Source organism: Aplidium turbinatum, chromosome 8 (genome assembly GCF_918807975.1).
Source record: "Aplidium turbinatum chromosome 8, kaAplTurb1.1, whole genome shotgun sequence".
NCBI lineage: Eukaryota > Metazoa > Chordata > Ascidiacea > Aplousobranchia > Polyclinidae > Aplidium > Aplidium turbinatum.
The window spans coordinates 26,611,608-26,637,791 of NC_137479.1; the positions used below are offsets into that span (position 1 = coordinate 26,611,608).

The 26,184-nt window shown below is 35.6% G+C and overlaps 2 protein-coding genes across 2 annotated transcripts; both read left to right on the top strand.

The window, feature by feature from the left end:
- Window positions 1–2,980: 2,980 nt before the first annotated feature.
- On the top strand, window positions 2,981–10,615 carry LOC145775763 (melatonin receptor type 1B-like). Its single transcript, XM_082587128.1, has 9 exons — window positions 2,981–3,252; window positions 3,638–3,786; window positions 4,261–4,395; window positions 5,459–5,587; window positions 8,010–8,220; window positions 8,539–8,723; window positions 8,900–8,978; window positions 9,441–9,545; window positions 9,778–10,615. Exons 1-9 carry the CDS (start codon window positions 2,995–2,997, stop codon window positions 9,868–9,870), a joined length of 1,344 nt encoding a protein of 447 aa, XP_082443254.1. The 5' UTR covers window positions 2,981–2,994; the 3' UTR covers window positions 9,871–10,615.
- A 2,632-nt stretch (window positions 10,616–13,247) lies between these two features.
- On the top strand, window positions 13,248–25,717 carry LOC145775892 (melatonin receptor type 1B-like). Its single transcript, XM_082587285.1, has 9 exons — window positions 13,248–13,484; window positions 14,169–14,317; window positions 14,952–15,086; window positions 15,748–15,876; window positions 17,231–17,441; window positions 18,832–19,007; window positions 20,745–20,850; window positions 22,820–22,957; window positions 24,547–25,717. The coding sequence occupies exons 1-9, from the start codon at window positions 13,275–13,277 to the stop codon at window positions 24,598–24,600; spliced, it is 1,308 nt and encodes a 435-aa protein (XP_082443411.1). The 5' UTR covers window positions 13,248–13,274; the 3' UTR covers window positions 24,601–25,717.
- Window positions 25,718–26,184: the final 467 nt, after the last annotated feature.

Consider the following 26,184-nt stretch of genomic DNA (forward strand, 5'->3'; position numbering starts at 1 on the left):
GAGAAAAGTCAACTGGTGAAGCTTAGCAGGGGTATGGGTTTGTCGAAGTTAGGGTTTGTTTCATTGTTCGTCGATAAGAAAGGGGTAATTTTTCTTCCAGAATGTCCTTCCTATTTGCTTCTACCCATTGCTCGTAAACACTGTTTTTTATATTGCAAACGTGTTTACCTTTTTTTTAAGTTTAGCGTATGAAAGCGCATAGTAGGATTGTTTGCATTATTTCTGCATACGTTGCTTTTTTTGTTGTTGATAACAACCAATGATGGTCGTCAACCGGTTCACGTAAAGTGCGTGTAAAGGAGATCGGACCGGCTATTGAATTAAAACTAACGTTTGTTGCAGATTGCATGGAGTGACTCCTGTACATTTCTTGACTGTATAAAACTGATTTGAGATTAGGCTACACTAGTGCTTCAATAATTGGTCCGATGTTCTTTAAACACAGTTCACGCGAACCGGTTGAATGCCATCACTGGCTGTTATCAACAAAAAAAACAAAACGCAACGTATGCAGAAATAATGCAAACAATCCTACTTTACGCTTTCATGTGTTAAACTTCGAAGAGAAAAAGGTAGACACGTTTGCAATATAGACTAAATAACAGTGCATATGAACAATAGGTAGAAGGAAATAGGAAGGAGATTCTTGAAGAAAAATTACTCCTTTCTTGTCGACGAGCAACCGATAGTTCATTTTTAGTTTCGCTAAAAAAGAAGTTTCAATCATATGCATAGACTACAATGAGAATATTGATGCTGTAGACTGCGTAACATGCTTTGCCTTTATAGTGAAGCATATTTTATAAACAAATGTCTGGTCATTGGTCATATCTACTGTAGGCCTAAAAAAGAAGGGACAAATGGATGAATAAAGCAGTCATGAATCGACCAGCCATAATCCAGTATTTTTAAATGTCTGTGATTCAATTCAAGGTAAAAAGTATTGATTGACTGGGTTGGAAGTGGTCTACAATATCAAAAGATAATCTTAAAACGTAAAATTCTATGCTTAAAAATAATAAATTTAATTAAAAATCCCCACTTTGAAATGAATTTAAAAGGTTTCGTCCAGAAATTGTAAAATGTCGTGCGCTATGTGGCAATTGTGGCATGCACTGAAATTTACAATAGTTAGCCAACGTCCTTTAGAATTAGATGAATTGATTTCTCACTGGCTGTGAGCCATGTCACTTATTTTGCGTGTCTCTACCAAGCATGCATGAAGCAAAGCGTTGCACAAAAGACATTTGAATAAGAAGCATTTTGACATAAACCTCAGTCAGTGCAAGACCTGAGAATGAGAGGTCATTAAATACGTTAGCTACAGTTTTTTTGTTCTGGTTATTGGACTAAGTATTGCAAAACAGAAGTGCTGGAGGTAAATTTTTAGTAGTGTCAGAACGATTATATTAATGGTTGTGTTGTAGTGGAGACATTTTAACCTCGAAAACCTCATGCACAAAAACAGACTCCAACAAAGTACTAGGCTACAATTACATGTCGTTCGCTACTTTGCATAGTTTAATTCAGCTTTTCTTCATCAGCTTGCAAAACAAGAAGTGTTGCTAAAATAGAATACAGAAACAAAAACAACAAAAGAAAAAGGTAGCAAAACCAGAATGTTCTTAGACGTGCATACGATGTAGACTTAAAAGTTTACACGAAGAGGAAAACAATTTGACACGATCACCAAACCAAACAGTTTAATCAAGTAAATGAATTAGTTAAAAGAATCAGTTGTCTTATCATTACCAAAAAACAACATGCTATTGCTGAAGCAATACAGTTGCGACTGAACCTAGCTACAAAACACACACACACACTTTAAAGTTAAAAGGGAAATACGTAGGCCTAGCACAGGCTGTTTGCAGATTTCACACAGAAACTAAAGTGATAGCAGCAACCCAAATTTAAACAAACAATTATTTGCGGGAGGCGCCTCCATTCTGCTCAACGTTTACTAGTGTATCACGTTCCCCGTGGTGCAGATTCATTTGTAACTTAGTCATGCAGTTTCCTTTTCTTAATGTAATTTGCTTTTCGTCTGTCTGTATAGGTTTTCCACTCTATTGCTTTTAATCGTTGCGTGTTTCTCGATGCTTTTAGTTAGTTGTTTAGTTAGTTAGTTACAGTAGTTACTGTCAAGAAGTGAAATTTATTGTAGAAAGCCGAAAACGTTTGAATGTTGAACTATTTGTAAATATGTAATATACTGTTGTAATGCTCAACCCTGTGTTATTGTTGTGTCTTGCCTGTCTTTGGTATAAAAAAGCAAACTCTCTCCCGAAACTATATATCGAAATATCTTCGGTTGTCTCCGAGATATGTTTTCCTTTGTGTGGAGTATTGGAACATTTCGGATTTTTGTAAAGGTCGCCCTACGATTGTTGTCATGTCTGTTTCATCATGTCCTTTCATAGGCGAGCTAGTGTCATCACGTTTTTGTTTGAAAATGTTACTCAGCGTGATAGGAACATAAGCGCATATTTTCAAACTCAATACTTCTTGTATCGATTTCTATAGATTTTTGGGAGCGGAATTTTTTTTTTTTTTTTATGTTTATGACAGGATGCCTACACGTGTTTTCCTGTCTGTAACGCCACAATGGCAATTGTGCACAAACGTTAAGATTAGACACATCAGCATTTTTTGGGAGAAAGTGGAAGTTTGTAAACTTGTCGTGTTCTCACGAGTCGCTTTTTATTGTGCGCCCGGTTTTCTAGCAGACCATTTCAAATATAAGAAGTAGTTCCAGCAAATTAGTGCAAGGACAGCCTAGGATACTTTGATGGTGTAAAGAGAAAATACCATTATTCTATATGAATAAGATACAGAAGAATCCGCCCCTATTCGGCGTCGAAAGCTTTATCAATAAATTATACAAGTTTTAGTTTTTGAACCTGACTGATATTGTTCACCTGTTGTAAATAACTAATATTTTTTAACAAATGTAAAATTTTGCTGCAATTTTTAGATGTAAGTTAGCTTTGAAGCATGGTAACTATCAATGCAGTAAATACCACTGCTGAAAGAATAAGTAGGTTAGGAGTTACAGACACAATTTTTGAAATTGAAAATCCTTGGGAAAATATATCTGAAGGTCAAAAAATTGTTGAAATTATCTACCTTTCTACGGTAATGGTAGTTGGAACTATTGGCAATTTAGTGGTAATTTTTTCGATTATCTTTGAAGGAAAAGCTCATTCGCATGGAAATGTTTTTGTCATCAACCTCGCAATCGCTGATTTAATAGTAAGTATGAAAAGATTCTTTGTCTAGAAGTTGAATTTTCATTTTGCATGTTTAGTTGATTTCAGCAACATGGTCCTGTATTTTGCCATGCTAGACAGGTAGTCACTACCTGGACTAGCCCCCTGAAGAAGACAATCGTGTCTGATTGACGAAACGTCGGAATAAAAGCAGATTGTCACTGTATACATCTGGTGATAGTTTAGCTTAATTTGCACCAGTAGAACACCTCATATTATTTAATTATAAAAATTTTCTTACACTAACCTTTTGTGTTTGCAAACCGCACTTTTATTAAGATCTTTTTTATCATTAAAACTTCACTTTGGTATTTCCGCATTTTACAAAATATTTCAAGCTAGATCCAAGCATGCTTCTGTATTTCCAGGTTACAGGATACATTGTTCCGACTGTGCTAGCCAACGTGATAGTCGGGAATAACGCGCTTACAATGGGCTTGTGCGCCGTAACCGGATTTATAGTCACTTCTACTTGCACTTGTTCAGTTGCTAATCTCACTGCGATTGCAATAAACAGGTAATGAAGAAAATTAAAATTTTTAGTGAAGTAACCGTTTGAATGAAAGATTATTGCATGAATGAGGTTTCTTTTATTCACTTTTTTGCGCTTTTCACATGAGGACATTTGTAAGTCCAACCAAAGTCAATATTAGATGTGTCGTGTATAAGGATTGATTTCATTGTCCTTGCCATTATAGTTAGAACATTGATTGCGAAATAGAAACGTTTCAATACAACTCAGCTGTAAAGATTTCTGCAAAGCAAAAGACAAACCCAGAGAGCTGCAATAAAATATTTTAGATGTTGTACGACTCAACAGAACAATTGGTTTAGACAAGGCATGATGATAATATATGCAAAAGTTTTTGTTGAGTTACACTGAGCAATCTACTTAAAGGCCATTAAATTCTGCAACAGTAGGCCAATAGTGATCTAATACTTCACAATCAACGTCTTCCTTGACCAATGAATTACTGTATTGTTTTTGCAGATATTACGCTGTTGTGCACAACCATTCATATGCTGATGTTTTTACGATAAGAAATGTTTACATCATGGCAGTATCCTGTTGGTTATGGTCAGGCATACTTTCTATCCCAGCTGTAACAGGATGGACACACATTCAGTAAGTGTCATGTCAAGATCTTCACTGATGGTTGCTTATGCATGTAACTTGTAGAGTCCAGTCCAGTATGGAGATTAGTCCAGTATTCCTGAACCTTCTTACTCCTCGTTTTCCCTTGTCAGCTTTCGAAAGACTTATTCTCCTCAGATATTCTCATCAAAACAGAGTTTGAAAATTTATGAAACAGTTTATTATGCATGTTTTTGTAAATTTACAAACTTGATAGACAAACTGCAGCCCTAAGAAGTAAATTTATTCTCAGTTGAGAACCTCTGGGCATTTGTAGACAATTCAGCCAGGTTTTATTCAGCGACATTATTATTTTGTTTAGTCAAATTTAAAATTATAATTTGAAGTTAAATAATCGTCGTGACTTGAAAAATCCGAAATAACCATAACAACTTTTAAAAAACAAATTTAGCTCAAAATGTCTTGTGTCAAAACTTGAAGTGCCGGTATAATAGCTCTTGGCTAAAATCAAAACCTGCGTCACAGGCAATAGTTTGATCTCTGTCCTTGCGTATAAAAGATATCATATTCAAAATCATTATTTTATTACAATTCTTCTCACTGATAAAAACAAACAGTTTTTTTTATGGTTTTGAAAGAACTTCTTGTTTAGAAATAACGTGTTGTATTGAATGGCATTGCATTGAAAATACAGCAAAAATGCAATTAATACTGCAGAAAAATTGATGTAAGTTTCTAAACACGAATAAATAAATAAGCCTACAACTTTTGTGATCAAATGTTACACCATTGTGAAGAAGAAACTCCTTTTTTGTCTTATCCAGGCTTAGGTTTAGATGAAGTGGACGGGAATACAGGGAAGCCAATCTTTGTGTTCTTTCTTCAGGCATACCTTTAAGTGTCCTATCGAAGACACAGCCGCATGCTCTTGAGCGGTGTCTAACCGGCGCTCTTTTGAGTGCTGTATTTAAGAACTCTCACTGCTCGGTTGTACAAGTGTACAGCCAACGGAAATTTATTAATTGTTGAAAAACGAAATAACTTCATATAACTAATATTATACTCAAGTATTATTTGTTTTTGTTGCATTTAGGTATGATGAACAGATACAAATTTGTATGTGGGATGATACTAAAGACATCGGTTATACACTCTTCATCATAATCCTTGCAATATTCATTCCTCTTACAGTAGCCTTCGTGTGCTACCTAAAGCTATTTTTGTGAGTCTTGCAGGTTGTGCTTTCGTTTCTATAGAACTAGTTGCAACGTTCATCTGATGAAATTGAAAGTAAAAGCAACAATAAACAGGACGGTTTATGGCTTCACTGACGTTTCGCGCACCATCACAATGCACATCCTCAGAGCGAATAACATACAAAATAAAATTTCACAAGTTTATATACTGTACTGCAGTGCGATTGAAGGCAAGAAAAAATAAAACACACAATATTTTAATGATTGGCCAATGATGTGTGGACGGTTACTTTCCACATTAAATTACGTAAAAACTTCCAACAATAAACATCAATTCGAAGCAGTGAAGACCAACTGTCGGTCGTGCATTCATCGCTCCACTCTCCAGCCCTGCAATACAAGCAAACATCATCATCATCATTTTGTTCCTTCCTCGTATGGAGGGTTGGATACAATGCGCCAATGCGCCATTGTTCTCGACCATGAGCTGTGCGTACTGCACTTTCATAAGTTAATTTTGTCCATTTTGTGAAGTTTGTTGTCCAAATCATTCTTGGTCTGCCTTGAAATCTTTTACCGTTTATCTTCTCTTCTATTAATGATCTTTGTAACGAGTTTTGCCTTATTGTGTGTCCGAAATACTTCAATTTTCTTCTTTTGACTACTTGTAAGAGAATTTGAGAACAAGCCAACACAATACAAATAATTATACACAAAGGCAGTTTAAAATTTTTGTAAGTCTTAGCAATATTTCGATAAAGAATTGTCTTAGACAATTTTTTTTACATTGCTAAAAGAAATCAATTACGTTTGTTTCTTTGTTAGCATTAGAGACCAACAAAATTTTTAAAAAAAATTTAAGGTTTCATGAAATTTCTTTCCCTTGAAATTTTCTAAGTAAAATGTATTACTCAGTAGCAATCCAAAAAACGCTGTTTTTGAAAAAGTTGTTGTAAATTAAGCATTTAATGAATTTTCCAATTTCAAATCGCTAAAAATTTTAAACAGTTTTCTGGGTTATTTAAAATCATCCTTGTTTTGAATTGTCATTATCGATAGTCCATATAGTGCATTTTAACTTCCAAGTGTTATTTAGTATTCAAACAATGCCAGACCCGAATGGTTGTTTCATTGTAAACAATGTGTTGAGTTCTACAACTTTTACTTTCAATCTCATCAGATGAACGTTGCAACTAGTGCTAGAAACGATAATTGTCCTGATAAACACCCAAACTTTTCATTATTCAGTAAACAATGTTGTTTATCATGTCGCGGATTTGCACTGCCAGTCGCACTGCCAATTATTTTTTATTGACCTTCAAAATGAAACACATTCTTTGTAAATTGCATTAAGATTTCCAATTGATTTTGTACTGAAAGCAGAATTGATTAGTTGTGTTTTCAGAAAATGACGTAAAGCAATATATCTGTATCTGAATTAACTTTCAGACGATACTGTTTTGAGCAAATGAAAGTCGTGCGTTTCTTTGCAATATCCCTCTTTCTACTTTGAAAAACATAAACAAATAAACTGATCAGGCCTTTGATGAGTTGCATGACGTGTTGTTGTACATCTTTCTTGTGAAGTTGATTAGATAACTTCTTGCACAATTAAAAGTAATATTCTGTCATTGTTTTGATATTAGTAATGGCCTACTTCATGTTATTAAAAATTGTAAGGTTGCAATAGGCCCAGAGAAGTATTGCGTTTTAAAAATTGGCATTAATATCATTGATTTAATGCGTTGCCGGTCCTTCGGTCGACAGACATTATGTCGACAATCATTTGCTCGACAGACATTTCGTTGACAGGACGTTTGGTCGACAGGACATTTGGTCGACAGGACAGACATTTGGTCGACAAGACATTTATTTAGGACAGTTGGTCGAAAGGATTTTTTGTAAGGAACAAAATTTTTTTTAATGAACAAAACATTTTGTAAGGAACGATACATACAATACGATACATCAATACGTTCTACTTATACATAATCATAAGTTTATACATAATCATAAGTTAAAATGAATCGTTCTGTCGACCAAATGTCCTGTCGACCAAATGTCCACTGTCGACCTAACGTCCTGTCGACCACATGTCTGTCGAGTGTCGACCAAATGTCCTCTCGACCAAATGTTCACTCGACCAAATGTTTGTCGACCTAACGTTCTGTCGACCAAATGACTGTCGACCAAAAGTCTGTCAACCAAATGACCGGGTACCGATTTAATGTAGGCCACTGCAGTGTATAAGTCACAACTACAATGATTTTTGAGTCGAAATAGGTTTTAAGCCGATTGGAGCCTTAAATATTGTATTTAAAAAATATGCAGCAAGAGATTAGTTTGATCTAACTTAATTGTATTGCTGAGGAAAGAGCTAAGCATGTTGGATACTTATTAAATTAATCATCGAAAAAATATTCTTCTAAAGAATCTGTTGGTTTGCAGAACTGTTCAAAAGCACGGAAAATGGATTCGAAGACTCACTACAACTACGAATTCTCGATCGTCAAGAAATCAAAACAGGAGATCTATGAGAACGGAGAAAAATCTTCTGAAGACCCTTGCAACTGCAGTCACATTTTTTTGTTTTTGTTGGTTTCCCTATGGAGGGACTGTCCTCATTAACGCCAGAGGAGTTGCTGCTTTACCTAAAAAGGTAAAACCGCAAACTGTTGTGAAGAAGTGATAGTGTAAAGTAAGAAACTGCGACTGCAAACTGTGTGTATGATTCAATTTCCGAGAGCACGGTCGAAAGAAGTGTGAAGTAAAAATGAGCATCCACAAACAAAGTACAGTACAACAAATTCAAATAGACTACGAAAGCTTGATGAAGGGAAGACCTAAAAACTTTTATGACACAATAGATTATCATTTGTTTTACAAAAATGACAATTTGTGGCCTGTAGATGAATCATTACAATTCTCCAGCATTTAGCCTGTTGAATAATTAATGCTATGTTATAATTTGTTTCAGGTGGTCGGATGGCTTGGACTTGGGAATTCAGCAGTTAACTTCATAATTTATGGAGCAATAAACCCAGCTTTCAGAAAAGGATATCAAAATCTTTTCTATCTTTTATTGAGATGCAAAAGAAGAGAAAATGACGCAATGACCTTTCCTCAAGGGATACGATCTTTGCCCAAAACAATAAAACGACTGTAAGTTGGTGGTTTATTCTGCATGTGACAATATAAAATGATGGAAAAGAGATTGTATCCGAAATTTGGTTTTACAATGCTGTGATTAGAGTAAAAGTTTTAATGATGGAAAATGCCATGCAAAAAACTTGGTATCTAAGCTACTTACAAATATTTATGGTGATGCCTTACGACAGAGTAATTCCTATACAACAATCTGACGTCAGCGCAGCCGGAAACAAAAAACCTTCTCAAAGAAATTCGCATGTTCGACAGGTTGGTTCATTTTTTATATTGTTTACGAAGGAGAATATAAAATAACTTTCAACACCTAGAAGTGAGACAGTGTCCACAGCAGACGTAAATTAATATGAGTTAAAATGACTGATTTGCGAGCTGTGATGATTTCGTCTTACAGAGGCATATGCTGTTTTGAAGTGGATTATTATCACACATTGTCATAAGGTGGCTACATTCAGTACGCTGGTTATTTCAGTGCAGTCAGGAAAACTGGCGTTTTTGGTTGGTGGGTCTTTATTAAAAAAATCTCGCGTTAATCTGAAGTTTGATTACGTGAAAATTAAAAAAAATTGTCATAGCACATGACTAGGAAACTGTGTTCTGAAAGCAACGATCACGCTGCTTAAAGCGGAACTCAATTTATTGCAAAATTAAAGTAATTATGAACATTATTTTGCATGTTTAGTATTATTGGTAGCTTGAATTTTGTATTTTCAGGTTGAAAGCATTTGTTCAATTGATTCGACTACAACACAACAGCACCTCCCAGGAGAAAAATATAAACATGCAAATGGATTGGCAAATCAATATTTGACACCCACGGTAATAGTAGTTCAAAATGCAACTAACAACATGTTTGCAAATTAATTACTTTAAAATGCAATTACGTTGAACTGCATGTATTGTGAACTTACATTATGTCTTACTACAAACCTGATGAGTGATGACTTTTAGATGACATATTCTAAAACGAAATAAAGTTTGAATCACAACTTTTTTGTTTTCACTTCACAAACTCACCTATATTTACTAATTTCATGTTCTGTTTATTCAGGTGGAAGAACTAATTGACGAAGAAGTCCCAACCAAAGATAAAAATATGGAGATAATGCATCAAATAAAAACAATGTCACAAACCAAAGCTTGAACGTTGTATTGGTCACGAAGTATTCAAACTGAGGAAACCGCAGAGGATAGGCTGCTTTGGAGATCTGCCACCCATGGAGGTGTTGCCACGTTTGAGAAGAGCAGATCTCAAAGATTGAAAGAAAAAAAAATACAAAGAAAAGAATGACAATTACACCCACAACCAATTCTTCCAAAGGATCTTAAATCTTTCAAATGTAACTAAACTTTTAAAGCCAGGATTGGACTCATCAGCCATTTAAGAACTCACCGTTAGCTTTTTTGTTGTTGCGAAGACCATCATCCTCGAAGACGAGGTATAGCCATCATTCAAACTGTAGCCTACATTATTTCAAAATGTGGTGGCTTGGTTGGCTGAAACAAAAACCAAAGTTCGCAACTGGTCGTGCTGTTGCGGTTCAACATCACGTTATTTATTTTAAAGCGTGATTTCATTTTCACGTACCGTACGTACACTTTGCCATATGTTGGCTATTATATGCAACCAACGCAGTGTTTTTGAATGCAAATAACATAAAATTTTATCAAAGTTGAAAATCGGAACAAGCATTTTGTGTCAGGTCTGGGTGGTCAGCAATTGTTTCATTTCCAGATTCTTTCTGTTCAATAACTAATATTAGGCTACTTTGAAGAGTCCAGGTTTATGTTATTAGGCTTTGACTTAAAATATTATGGACACTTGTACCTCTGTATAGTGGTCTTCCAATCACACGATCCTGACTCGAATTCAGTAATTGTTAAAAAGCACCGCGCACCTCACCAGGATATAATAAAGTGAGTGGGCTTATAGTTGCTGAAGAAAAATATGGCGAGAGAAAGGAACTGACCACTTTGCTCTCGTTAGTACCGAAAGCCGAATAGAATGACAACATCCATCTTCCCAATTCTCCATGCTATGCAGCTGGAATGGGTCGATCTACATGTTTCTATTGTTCTATTGGCCAATCGCCGCAGCCTCAATAGCATCAGGTTTTAATTGCTCCACAGTTAGAAAATAAGGTGTGAACCCTTGTGTACGCAGACTGACAATATAGCTTACATCGAGAAAACAACGAATGCAAAGTGTCATATTTAATATTTATTGTGACTTTGCACATTTATAGAAAATAAAAACACAGTATGGCATTAACCTTTACAATAAAACAAAATAAATAGCATTAATTAACAATAAAAACATATTTCGAATACAAATGAGAATTAGGCATCAAAATTAATACAATTGCATCAGTAGGCTATGGGGCGTAATTCATATGGGACTTCAGGCCTATGGAGTCTAGCAAAACGTAAGTAGTTAAATGTTCAATCTGCATCTAGGCGTTTGAGCGATGCAACAAACAAATTAATGTTACTATAATAAGTAACCAAAGTCAGATTGACAACGCTTTTGCCACCGTGAGGGCAGCTTCTTCAGTATCTAGAATAGCACAAGTAAATGAAAATATAACCATTTAAAATGACTTTAGGCTACCAATGAAATCTATTTATGAAAACTATTTAAAACAATAACATTTTAACAATTACAAAGCTGCGAAAGATATCATGAAGCTGCATAAAATAGAGGCGTCCCTAAACGCCGTGAAAACGATATAGGCCTACATATTTTTTGTAAAGTAATAATAAAATAAAATGACTAATAAAATCACTGAAATCTTTCCTAAGAAGTTGTTGTTTTAAATAGTTTTCATAGTAGATCTCACTGGTTAAATAAGTTTAAATTGTTATATTTTCATTTAGGCCTACTTGTGCTTTTCTAGATAGGCTACTGAGAAGAGCCGCATTTAGGCCTACGTCGGTGAGAACTTTGTCAATAAATTATACAAGATTCCAAATCTGACTGAATTTGCTTACTTATTATGTTTAATAGTTCGGCTGCATTCTAAAGTAAGGATTCCTGTATAACTTTTCATCTTCAATAACATCGAAAAACCCGAACAGAGGTTGAGAGATATTAGCTCCTATTTCTTGAATTATGATGTTACTACGATCAGTAGTGCATGTCAGTCTCACAAAGAAATGGGAGATATAGGAGCATGTGTCATTCAAAAACTGTTAGTCAGAGATAGAAAAAGAAATTTAATAATGACGAGCTAGTCTAGTGCTGGTAACTCATTTATAATTCTTGTCCATCCAACAACTGCTGTAGCCCAAATGTTAATTTTTAGTCAATTTTTTTTTTCTGTTGCGTTGATTCAAGATCGTGATGACGTTTACTTGGGCTGAAAAAAACAAAAAACACACATGATACGCAACTTCCGCTAAACAACAGGAAATGATAAAGGTACCAGCTCGGGAAAAACTACCAAGCAATTTCTTTGTGAGATTCTATTGTTCACGTAGCTGTAAGAGTGACTCAAGAGTTGATTTCAATAGAAATTCCCAAGACAGTGGTCTTGCACACACCACATCGCAGAAAACACCTCTTCATATTTGTGAAAATATTTCAAATAGTTTGCTCACTAGCTCATAATTGGCTAGACGTTTATTGGTGGTTTGGATAAGAAAATAATGTATAGATAGAATAACTGAACAATACCGTAGTAGAATATCTAGAGCACAATTTTTATACAATAAGTTTAAGCTTTTATTTCTGCTAAAATACAAAACGAAAAGCTTTTAGTTAAGTGTCTTTTGTATTTTGTCACATATGAAGTTTTACATAAAAAGTTAACTTGAAGGAAAAATTGTCCTTTCTATTTGCTAAACTAAATATGAGTTTGCAAGGCAATAAAGTTTAGTCTCCTATTCTTAAATTTCAATTTTGAAACATGGTGATAATAAATTTTTGGAACAGCTCAAAGTAGGTAGCAGATATTCCAGCAGTTGAAAACTTGACAAGAAAATGTTTCAAGGACCAAAAAATCTGTTAAGTATTTTGTTAAGCGGTGGTTAAAAATTTATCGGTTTACTTAGAGCGTAACTACGCTATTCAAAAGTACTTTTCAGAAATGTTTTAGGAACTATTAAAACCATTAGTTTGGTTACCTGACTACAGGGACGTTTTTTGGCTACTTACGATCATCTACCGAAAACGGGCGTTTCTTATGTAAAAAAACAGTGTAGGTTTGAAAGATTTGAATTGAGTATGACAGGCGTAGTCTACAGCAAAACTGAAATAAGATAAAAAAAATGTTGATTGTTTCATTTATTAACGTTTTTTGAACAAAACTACTTTCAAGTAAAATTTTCCATTAGAGGAGAGTTATTTTAAATATGACTTGTTTCCCACAAAAAAAGCTAAAATGTTTATTAATTGATACTTTAAAGTCTTTTTGAGTAACTTCAATTCCTGTTTTTTTACGTTAATAGCTAAGTAGCTATTTCACAAGATCTAAAGAAAACTCAGATTTGGACATAATCATGTCTGGAATTTATACAACTGTTGATGGACTGGATAATGTAACAGTAATGGAAAATATTACTAACGGAAACGACATCGAAAATCCTTGGAAAAACATACCTTTGCCTCAAAAAGTGATCGAAATTATATACTTATGCATTATAATAATAGTTGGAAGCATTGGAAATTTGGTTGTTATCTTTTCCATTACTCTTGAAGATCGAGTTCACTCACACGGAAATTTCTTTGTGATTAACCTGGCTATAGCTGATTTAATGGTGAGTGTGGGAGCATACTGACTAAATACTATGACAAATGACAGCGGGATGGGCATTGAAGAGCTGAAAGAGGGAATGAGGAATCAAGAGCTGTAGAAGGAGAAGGTTTATAGAGTGACCTAGAGTCGGAGCCGATTGAACGGATGATAATGATGATGTAGTACTTTCCATTCGATTGTGAAAGAATTTACAATAAAATTTGCATTTCTTTATCATTGTACAAGTTGTTTATACTAAAGTATGTCTGTACGTCAGCCACAAGCTAAGCGGGTCTGATGAACGTTAAAAATCCGTGGGTTTAACACTCAACAACTATCAAGAGCAAGCTCATGTGTTTTTGCGAGACACTTAATCACATGCTTAAAAAAGGTTTCCTAGTCTTCTTATTGAACCGACTTAACTTTAAGACATCAGCCTAATTTTGTTTTTCGTATCTAGGTTTAATGTGCGCGGTGGTTGAAAATTTAGAAGTGGACGTGAAAGCAAGGAAGCCAACCCTCGTGCCCACCTTCAGGCATGCCTTTAAGTGTCTTGCTAAAAACACAGTCGCATGCTCTTGAGCGGTGCGGATCAGGCGCCCTTTTGAACGTCGTTCCAGGGCTCTCATGTCTCATCACTCGGCAATGCAGCGAAAGTGAGGTCCTCCGATTAAAGTCATTTAACTACATTCATTTGAATGTTTAGGTAACTGGATTTATCATGCCTACAATACTAGCGGATGTAATAGCTGGAGACAACGCCATGCAGATGGTTGCATGCAAAGCAACAGGATTCTTGGTCACAGTTACATGCACCGCTTCGGTAGCTAACCTTACTGCCATTGCCTCAAACAGGTTAGACTCAAAGCAGCTAGCAAATCAGTCCTTTTATGCATTGTTTGAACGACTGCAAATCTCATCATTTGTAATAAACTTCTCAATAAAACTTCTCACAACTTTTTCTGAATGAATTCAGCAAATGCATGCAAAAATTGCCACTGCTTGTGTGCATCTGCCGATGTCTTTTTTGCCATCTTTAGATGTAATTATGTTTATTTGTGTTCACCTAGAACACTATCCCAATGAAACGGAATGATACAAAATCATTAAAAACTTTAAAAAATCATAAAAAATTCAAATATTTTGGTTTCAATGTGTGGCAAGAAGAAATTTGCCAATGTTAGACCCAATGGGGAACCATGGTGATGCCATCTATCTGTTGGAGCAAACCATCTGTTAAAGCAACTGATTGTTTTTTAATAATGCTATATCTCTGTGTAATACAACATGGTAAACCCGCTAAGGTTACTTTGTTTTGTTTGTCTATGGTTCAACAATGAAATAAGTTAATAGCTACCTAATAGGCTGATGTTTTGAGTGGTGACCATGCCTGAAAAGCCTTGTTTTCCTGTCACATCTCTAGTAGGCTACATTATTATTTGCAAAAGATTTAATTCCATAAAAAGGTAATTCCATTTAATCTGTTCAGGTATTTCGCCGTTGTTCACAGCGATTCCTATGTCAATGCTTTCACAAAGAAAAAGGTTTACATCATAGCAGTGCTATGTTGGGTGTGGTCATGTGTTATTTCTCTTCCCACATTGGTTGGTTGGGGAAGAATATCGTAAGTGCTAAATAGGGTTTGGTAAAGAAAAGGTTAATAGATAAACGTATAATTTACAATAGTCTGTGTTTTAATGGCCACATGCAATGCAGGGCCTTTTTTCAAAATACAGGCCAGTTTTCCTACATTTCTATTCAAAAATTCAGTAGAGAACACGTTTTTGCTCATATGCCATTAAAGATATTACCAAGCGATCAACTCGACTAACAAGAAAAAGCATGGAAGTCAGTAAAATCGTCATGGAAACGCATTTACCGTTTGGCTACAGCAAATTTATAGCCTACTGCGTTCCAGTAATTGACATACTTATCCTTGAGAAACATGTTGAAAGTGGGAGAACAATGTGATTCGGAATTTAGTGGTTTATTGGAAGGAGATCATAAAATCTTCCTCCTCTAAGTCTAAAAGCTTCAAAATCTTTATCACCACCTTGCAAACAAAATCTTCAACACAAGATGCAAATTACAGTAAAACCGCTTAGATTGATTAAACCAACGTTTGTCGTATCCAAGTCAATCGTGTTGTCTTCGTTCAACCAGGTCTGCATGTGTGCACAACTGCACATGTGTAGGTGCCGATAGTCCATCACTAGCAATGGCAGCTCCCTTGCTGTTTTTTTGCACATTTCAACAACTCCCTCTGTTTTAACCTTTACGTTTAGGTACGACGTAAAGATACAAGTCTGTGCATGGGACGAAGCTGCAAGTTATAGCTACACTGCTTTCCTTATTCTCCTTGCGATTTTCGTCCCACTTTTAATTGTTTTCTTCTGCTATACAAAGCTGTTTATGTAAGTTTTAGTTTTTCTATGACTTTATTTATATCTTAGACGTTAACGTGATTAGTCTCGGTAACGTTTTCACATGATAAATCTTATTTTCATGAAAGTTTAGTTTTTACTAGTAGCTTACTGTAAGTTAGGTAAAAAGGTAAAGGTGAGTCCCATACTTGATCCAAGCATCCGGGGATGAGAAGATAAGGTTCTCATTCCACTAAGCCGTCGGCACTAAGGAGAGTAGGGTGGCCAGTTCCTTTCTCTTGGCCGCCTTTCCTTCAGCAACTACGGCCACCCAATTTATTACACCCTGGGTAGAGGTGAGCGGTGTTTTTCAACAACCATCTTAAGCCTGGAGTCAAACCGATTGTATGCTTAGAAAGCGAGCACCAACGGCATTATGTCTTACAATGCTTTGTTGCATACAGCCAGAATTTACTCCGTTTAACTAATAGAACGGTTAGTCAAAAAACTGCAATACGCGATGTCATAGTATTATAAATCCCATTCGTGAGACTCAGTTCAAAAGAGACGGTTTTGCTTGTATGAGTCGTTAAAATCAATTTTAAATTTCCTTAGTGTCATTTTAGACATGCTCATGTTGTTTCCTAGTCAACAGTACAAGTTATGTAATAAATTCTGCTTTTTTTTTTTACGTAGGCCCATATGTCTGTTCAATCTATAAAAATGCTCATATCCTAACTGCGAACAGAAATAAAATAAAGATTTTGAATGTAAAACGACGTTGAAGGGAGGTGTTAGTTACGCCTAATGCCAGATGATAACAAAAGCTGTGCAATTGAGAGCATGGGAGGAAGGGTGGGTGAGAATACCACGCATGATGACGTCACCAAAGAGGAGTGTGAGGTGAAAGGTCAATAACTGCAGAAATTGCAGCAATGATATGCCTTGCTTTGTGCGAAAGTAGGCTGGAAAACATAGAGTAGCAAAACACGATGCCCAGTTAAACGTTTAATGCTTTTCTTTACTCAAAGCATAAGTTGTTCTTCGTATAAGCCTCTTCTATCTGTCTAAAGTTGGAAAAATCCTGCCTTTATCAACATCATAATAGTGGTAGTATTTTGAAATAAATGACAGGGAAGACTCCGAGTGCCGATAGCTTTGTTCCGTCAATTTAAGTTTTTTAATATTGCAAACAGATCGATACGGAAATCGCTAAAGAATTTAGATCTTCATGTTTACATGACAATGAATTGACATTTCCTTAGTTGCTTTCTTTAGTCTTAAAAAATGTACAATTTGATGTAGCCTACATTTTTTCTATTCAAATTGATAAATACGAAGCTTGACAATAATGAAATTAGTCTCAAAATCATCATCAAATTGTAGCCTACACCATATATTGCAGAACTGTCAGAAAACAAGGAAAATGGGTTCGGACCCTCGGTTCAAGAGGTAGAAGTCAGTCATGCATGGATCAAAACCGAAGATCAGTGAGAAAAGAAAGGAACCTCCTAAAAACGCTGGCGACATCAGTTGCTTTTTTTTCGTTATGCTGGCTTCCTTATGGCTCAGCAATGCTCATCAATCCCGCTGGAATATCACCATTGGTTAAAAAGGTGATGCAATAGCACAGGGGTTTTCAACCTTTTTACACTCAGACCCGCTCAGATCAATCAACGTAGCCTCGTTACACCCATAAAAATATTCAAAAAAAGTATATTCAATGCAAAATTTAACCGAATTTGGTTCACCACGACATCCAGTTATATCTCGTTTCGCTGTTCTAATGCAAATTTGTGAAACCAAAACGGTCATTTCACGATGTTATTACGGTTTTTATTACATTTTCTTTAATTACTATTTTCATTTCCAACCGGCTTGGCTAGATTATAAGAGAAAGAATAATGGGAATAAGCTACATTTTTTTTATTTTCACCGGTTGAATTTATTGCAATCTTATACGGATTTATTGAAATAAGCTTGAGTGAGATGGTTTCTGCTGCATTTAACAAGCTTGTCAATGCGTAGAACTGTTGCTGAAAGAACTTCAAACAAAATAGCCTACAGGCTGCACTATTTTTTTTACTGTCATTGGAAACGATACTGACAAATCCATATTAGACATAGGATTTCAAATAATCTTGCTTTTCTGCCATAGCGTGATTACTGGTTAAGTTTATTTTGCACAAAGCAACGTATAACCAGGTGGAAAATATCGAACGCTTTTCTATTGTTAGGCCTGAAGTCTTTGCAGCGTCTAAAAGCTTAAACAATAGAACAACCCCAGGTTGTGGAATGGTCGATTGCAAAAAAACACAGTTTCTAACCTTTTCTGGCAAAAAAAGAATTGAAAACGATACACTGGATCTTCAGGAGTCTCGAGACCCTCAAATGGCTCGCAACCCCTAGGTTGAAAACCCCTGCCATAACAACATATTTTGTCAGTTCATTTCAAACTCATTTTTGCATCAAACTAGTGTGTATGAACCATCCCTGGTACAAACGTAGGTTATAAAAAATGAATTCCTTTCATGTATGACCAGAGCGTGTAAACATCAACAACGATAGCAAACTTGGCATTAAGAAAAAGCTTAAAATAAGAAACAGCCAATTGATAGATACAGCTCTGGCCAGTGGTGGAAGTCATCACTTCCGCTTCAATTTAGTTTTGTGCTTTGTGAAGCTTTACAATAAATAATTGTAGAATGCAATCAGTGACGTGTGGCTCGTGATTGATAACAAGTTGTTACTTTCCTAACTTTGTTTGCATTCAATAGGGCCCTTGACTAATAAAAAAAACATTTACGGCCCGTTTTTACGGTGAGTTAAAGACTTACATAATTTTCATGCTCCAAGTCGGATTTTAAGAACAAATTTTAACTTTTTCTGTATTCGTTTCAACGATGCAATTGTATTTATCTTTCGCAAAGCGAATTAGAATGTTCCCATACATTGCACATAACCTTGAAATCAATAGGCCTAATGCAAAATGTTGTCTCCCTTCAGATATTTGGATGGATCGGCCTCAGCAATTCTGCAGTTAACTGCGTGATTTATGGATTAATGAATCCGGTATTCCGAAGAGGATATCGAAATCTTTTTTTGCTTCTATTGAGATGCAAAACTCAACGTAAAATAACTTCAACTGTTCTTCATGGAACTAATTCCGATTCAATGTACAGGTCGGTAGACTGTTTGTGGGAGTTTTTATCCTCAGACTGAGAGGGCTTAAACCTGACTTCTCATATTCGTAAAGGCTTTGAATCACTGCTGCCCGGTCATCCAGTTTTGACAAAGTGTATTTTCCGATTGTTATTGTCTAAGTTATTCCATAAATTAGGTGCCGCGGAATGGAGAGCAATCCTTAAAATGCGTTGCTCAAGCACATACCCCGGGAGTCAAACCAGAAATTCCAAACACAAGACTAATTTTATAAAAATATTGTTGCTACACGGATGTGATGGCAGAGTTAAATCGAATGTAACTGTGAATGCACAAGACAAACTTTGCGTTGCAAAGTAAATGAGAGGAAGATATATTTTTAACATGCAATTGCTGACTCAAACTATATACAGGGTGGTCCACAAAAATGTGACACATTTCGTTTGTTCATAATTTCTACAAATCTGAAGATTTTTCAAAATCCTTTCAGCCGGAGATGGGTCATAACTATAAGTTTTTGGCCTCAAAAGCACTTTTGAAAAAACAAACTGGTTTCTGAGTTATTTCAATATTTGATAATATGTTCGATCCATGCTCCTCGCTGCTGAATCATCGCTGCCACTCTCACATTGAAATTGTCCATTACTTTCCCTAACATGTCCCTTGGAATTCTTCTAATGTTTTCCTTCAGTCTGTCAATGGTATCAGGATTGTCCTGGTAGACTCTATCCTTCAGATATCCCCAGAAGAAGTAGTCAGGAGGGTTAAGATCAGGTGAATATGGCGGCCAGGGGTTGTTGGTCCTCCTTAAAATCAATCGATCCCCAGGAAAGTACTGATGCAGATACTCAAGGGTACGATTGGAACAATGCGGTGGGGCACCGTCTTGCTGGAATACAGCTGTATCCAAGTCGGTCCCCCTTCTCCTCCTTACTGCTGGAATGAATTGTCGTCTGAGCAATTTGATGTAACGTTCAGTGGTAACAGTCACCTGGCATCCCTCGTGGTCCTCAAAAAAGTAAGGACCAAAAATGCCATTACGTCCTATTGCACACCAAACTGTGACTTTTGTTACACTCAAGGGTGCTTGCACATGCGCATGAGGCTGTGCTTCTGCCCAAAATCTCATAATTTTGTTTGTTCACATGGCCACTCAAATGGAAGTGGGTCTCGTCGCTAAAAAGAAGCACATCCAAAAGACCGGGATTGTTCTTAATCAGTTCACTGATTTGCTGAGTCTGAAGAAGCTGAATTTTGTATGGGAAAAGTTGCAAGTCAGCAAGAATAATTCTATTGACAGAAGATCTTGAAATCCCCACTTCCTGAGAAAGTCTTCTGGTGGATTTCCGTGGAGACTTCTCCACACAAGTTCGAACATCGTGAACTTTTTCGGGGGTTCTTGCGGTGGAAGGTGGACTACTATGGTTTTTATTGTTGTTAGTCACACTGCCAGTGTCTCTGAACTTCTCCAACAAGCGTTTGATAGTATTCCGAGACGGTGTTTTCCTTCCAGGAAAGTCATGACGAAAATGTCTCTGGGTCAAGATTACAGATTTTGTCGAAAAGTAATGTTCAATGATTTTTGTCCGCTCAGCCACTGAAAATTGATATCCCGGCTCCAAACTGCTACACATAAAACTTATAGCTGTACTCTATAACTTACCTGAAAATCAAGAGGTAGAATTCATTTTTATGGAAATGACAGATAAACAAAATATGTCACATTTTTGTGAACCACCCTGTATACATTCTGGCAGAACAATCAATAAACGAAAAGCTAGATCCATCACAGCGGTCTGCAATAAATTTGGTACTTCTCCCCACATATTCCAGCGGCAAGAATCTTCTCCAAATTGCATAAAGGTAAGCACTTAACATAAATAAATCAGGTGGCCTAATCAGATAAATATTTTGATACAATTTTGTATGCTTAGGCCTATGTATGTTCTGACACATCGTAGCCTACTTCTTTTCAATGAATTGAAGGAACTAAAACTATTTTTGAATTGTTCACCGGAATTTTGAAACGATGGACCGACCAATGTCTAAACCAAATAGGCCTACCGGTATTTTTGTTTCTAACAATCCCACAACATGCGTTTAGTAGGCTATCTACATTTTAGGCTTTTTATTATTTGATCAGGTAGTCCTGATATCTTGTAAAGCTACTGATGACGAAAGTACTTCTTATTTATAATTCAAATTTCATAAAATAAAAATTTAATGAATATGAGCAGGGCCGTGTGAATACTATCTTGAGTTCCCCCAAAAATTTACTAGTGGGCCCCTATATTTAGTGATGGCCCTTAAAAATAGGACAAGAAAGCGTTAAGTTAGGGCAGCAAACTCTTTCAATGTAGCGAAAAATTCACTTTTATCAAAGAGTACTTTTTAGCAAAGAGTACACTACTCCGAAATTTTATACAAAAAAAAAGAAGTTATAAGCTAAGCCTACATCCTCATTCATGTACAAAAAAAATTAGAGAAAAATCAAGTTTTAATATTTATAAAACTTATTGTCAAAAAAATAAAGTTATAAAGGGGGTGTAGGGGCTTGCCTGTCGAAATTGTTGTAATCTTGTTTCGGTCACTTTGGGCCATTTTTAGAAGTAGGCCTACCGGTACTGTCGCGTTTTTTTTTGTTTTTTTTTATCAAGATGCACATTTTAATAGCCACAGCTGCAACCATACGTCGCTATGTAATCAAATTAAACTTAGGCTTTTGGTAGAAGGTTGGATTTAAAATTTAAGTTAGGCTGCCATTTAAAAAAAAAAATCATTTACTATCACAGAAAGATTTCAATAATTTATTTCTTGAAAATTTATATAAGCTAACAGCTGAACAAAGACGGTTATTTTTTTGAATGTACTAACAAAAGAAAATGATAGAATCGCAATTTCTGCAACAAAATACACAGCGTATTGTTAAACCACTTGAACTACTACAGCAAAAGAAGGTGTAAGACTATCAGACTCAACACAAGAACTAGAACAAAAGAAATTGTTGTTTGCTAGTCTTGCTAGAATGAAATGACATGAATAAAACAGAGTACGATAACGGTTCTGCGGAGTGCACGTGACACAAGGAGTGAGTGGTAATTAATAAGGCAAGATAACTGCAGGCATTTGGGCACTAGTATAGTGTGATGTAGCCTTTCAGCAGGTTAGGACTTCAACATTCATCTGAGATATCCCCATCTTTTCTTAAAGCCTAGTAGGCCTATATTCACGGCACATTTCACTTTATAGCCCTCACCATTAACACTGAACTTTATCAATTTAATTTTAATTATAGGCAATTTGAGTGAGCATTGTTTATTTCGGAACATTAGCCTACATTATTTGTTAGGTTTTTATGGCACACAAAAAAATTTCCACTTAGTCCACTTCAAAAGCATTAACATTTAATTATTATTAATATTTTTTTTTTTTTCTTTCTGGTTGAGCGAGCAAAGCGGGCGAGAAAATTTTGCAGAAATAACAAAAATTAACATATTAAATGTAAAATTACAAGTCGAAAAACGCACAAACTAACTATGCGTGGGTCCTTAGACATAGGTGGGCCTCCAACCGGAGTTTGAAAAGCAGTAAATACGGCGTGGCAAGATTTACGCAATTGAATATCGAGCTTCTGTAGCAGATTTTTCAAATAGCCCCAAAAAAATTAAACAGACTAAAATGAGTAGGCCCCTAAACAGCAGTGGCCCCCCCGGCTGGAGAGGTTAAGATAACCCTGAATATGAGATATGACGACATAAGTTACATTGATCTGAAATAATAAAAAGAGTTGAAGATTGAGTTTCTAATCTAATCTTGCGGTGTGATTTTAAAGGCTTCCAGCAACAGTTCGGCTGAACCCGAACAAAGCCAACCCAATACACAAACGACGACAAACGCATCTTGCCATGAAGTCAAACGCGAGTCTTCCTTTTCGTCAACTGCATCTGCTGGCCAAGCTGCAGTTACACATGTTCGTACTAAACAGTTTTTACAAGCTATGTGTAGTTCAATCGTGGTAAAGAGGTAACTTTCTTCAACCATAAACAGATGAAACCAAGCAACCACACGGCTTTTAACATAATATATTAAACTGAACATAAACTACGAACGTTTTCGGCCATACACATGTTAGTCCTTTTCAAGTAACGAAAAAATAACTGATTTTACATCTACATTGAAATAAATAACTGATCTACACAATAAATTGAAAACGAAATGCATAAGAATGAAACGGCAAAGCAGAGGAGAAAAGCACATCACATGGCGGGCAAACAACTGCGTATTGAGGCTAGGATTCCATGATTTTGTTAGCAATGCCTCGTGGATTTTAATGTCAAATTCGGTGAAACAAGTACGCAGAACTCTAAAAGATTTCAAGGATGGTTTGTTGTTTCGTTACTTGAAAAGGGTTAACGTGTGTATAGCCGAAAACGTTCGTAGTTTATAGTTTAGTTTAATATATTATGTTAAATGCCGTGTGGTTGCTTGGTTTCATCTGTCTATGTGTAGTTGTGTACTAGGCTACAGTATAATAGACTCGCAGTTTAAAAAAAGTTTATCATTGTATGGTATATAGATTGTGTAGAAAATTGTGTTTGATCTTTAGGTTAAACATTTTTCACTGTAAGCTATCGCCTACTGAGAGTAGCCTATATCTGTTGTTCGTACTAAACAATGATACTAATGTTCGTACTAATGTGGTACTGCAATAATGCAAAAATTAGCTACACATGTTACCTGTAACATTGGTCAACCCGTAGCTACCAAGAAGAAAAATCAATTTGTTAGAATTATTTTTCAAAAAGGTGTAACCTAGCATAACCAACACAAAATCAAAATATTTAGCAGTAAACATGTTGCATCATTGACTTATAAAGGATTACTTGGAAGTGTTATTTTGTTTTATTTTCTTTCACAAATATTCATTCTACTCTCCCAAGTCAGGTACTTCCCAGAAATCTTTGTTGCATATATGCAACATAGGACTGTACGGAGAACTTAACATTGATAATAGGATCAAGGATATTAATTAAAAATCTTCAATATCTTAAAAACAATACTATATCGGGTGGATAAAAAAACATTGCTAAATTTGAAATTTACCTGAAAGTTTATTCCTGAATGGATCCTTTTAAAGGACCCGAAAAATTGCCATGAGGCACTTTTTAGAGCGCTTGGTAACAGTGCTGGTGTAACTGTACGTACAACCTCTTGGTTGGACCATTGATTACGTATATGAAATGGGTATTACCAGAGGCCGGAAGTTTCGACCTCTGGCCAGAGTTGCAATTCTCTGGCCGGAACATCCGGCCTCCGGTCAAAATGTTGTTTCTGGTGCACTACTAGTTATAACACATAAAAAGCTGTTTTAGGGTAACTTTATTTTGCAACATTGATACTTGTGGAGTTGTTGATATTCAGCTGTTTGCTGATTACACATTACAGTACTTCGCAATAAAGAGTAGGCTACGACATAAGTTTGAAAAGTAACTTTTCAAACAACTCTTGTATAGAGCTGTTATCAGCATGCTACAACACTCCATAGTTTTTGCTTTGCAGGTTACACAGGATGAAGAAAAACTATCGAAAGATACCAGTGAGAAAGAACAGTAAACATACAAACACCAGCAAACTACAATTCTAAAAAACGTCAACTCTTTGAAAAACGGGTAGGCTACGTCATCTAGATTGGATTGATACAGAAAAATCTCACTTGCTAGCCGAGGCTACAAAACTCTTTCAGAAAAATGCAATGTTGTGCTGCTTTTATACACTTTTTTATTCAAGCGCAGTGGTTGGAAAATATTTAGTTTTGTTTGTACAGTATGGTGAATCTCATATAGACTACATGTAAACAATTGCACCTTATTATTCCCGTCATGAGGGATCAGTCTATGACGAGACCTTTAATTTTTGAAGATATAATTACAGATCCTTCTTATGCTTTATAACGATGTCTTCAATTTTTGGAGATATAATTATAGATTTTTCTTATACCCTTGAAAATATTGTGCATTGAAAACTTCGTATTAATATTTTGAACTGCTGAACATTGCTTCAGTTCAAAAAAACAAGTAAGACCACATTCCTGTTACGTTTATTATAGCCAGATTCTTGAAGCGTTCAATGCTTCAAACCCTTATTATGTTGCTCTCTGTTTTTGATTTCAAAATAAAATTTATGTTCTTGAATTGATGCTTATGATGTCCTATAGCCTACTGTTTCACACAAAAGTTTCCTGATATTGTTCACATAATAATGATCCGTTCCAAATGTTTTTTTTTTGGAAACACGAGTCAGAAAACCTTCAACTTGTAGTCGATAGTTGCCAGTAACGTATTTTGCCTAACAACAACTTTACAACTTAAATCGTGTTATTTTATACTGAATACATTTAACAATTTGGTCTGGAATTCAACCGACTAAAATCTTGTTTTTATAACCGGGTGTAACGTCTATTTTCTTTATAATGGCCTAAGCTTTGTGTCATTGATATTTTATAGTAGCCTAATGCCAATGTAGAAATAAACATGAAAAACTCACTTTTTTCACGGCCGAGGGTATATTGCCCGAAAGTATCAGTTAGCTACGGTCTTTTCAAAATTGGTAACGCATTGATAATAATTAATAAACAAAATACGATAACACTGTTTGTCACAAAACGATCAGCTTTCTATGGAAAAAGTCTGTTTCTGCTAATTCACTTAATTGCTATAAGTTTTTGTATTGCTTCCCCCATGTTGTATCAGTGCCATAAGTTTTTATATCCTTGATGGAATTTTAGGTGAAGTTGGGGTATTTAAATCAAAATATTGCCTCGGCATACTTATTCTTTTTTTTTCTTGTATAGAATACTTGGCTATACTAAAGTAGCGCACTCATGGTGGCGACAGAGACATGCACAATATTCGGTCTAAAATACTCGTCAATCTCTGGCTAGAAAGCAAAACTAAATAGTCTACGATGCATCGAAAACGCGGAAAAAGAAGTTATTATAACGTTGCTTATACTAAAAGATAGCACAATGCATTATTTGTAGAAATGCATCAAGTAGGCTATGGATGCTTTTGGTAGGCTATACCAAGGTTCTACACTCATCTACAGCATTTATCTTGAGCAAACAGTTTTTCAACTGTTATCGGAAGTATAAGCAAAAAGTTCACAGGTCAATCGGTAGGCTATAGATGTTAAATTGTA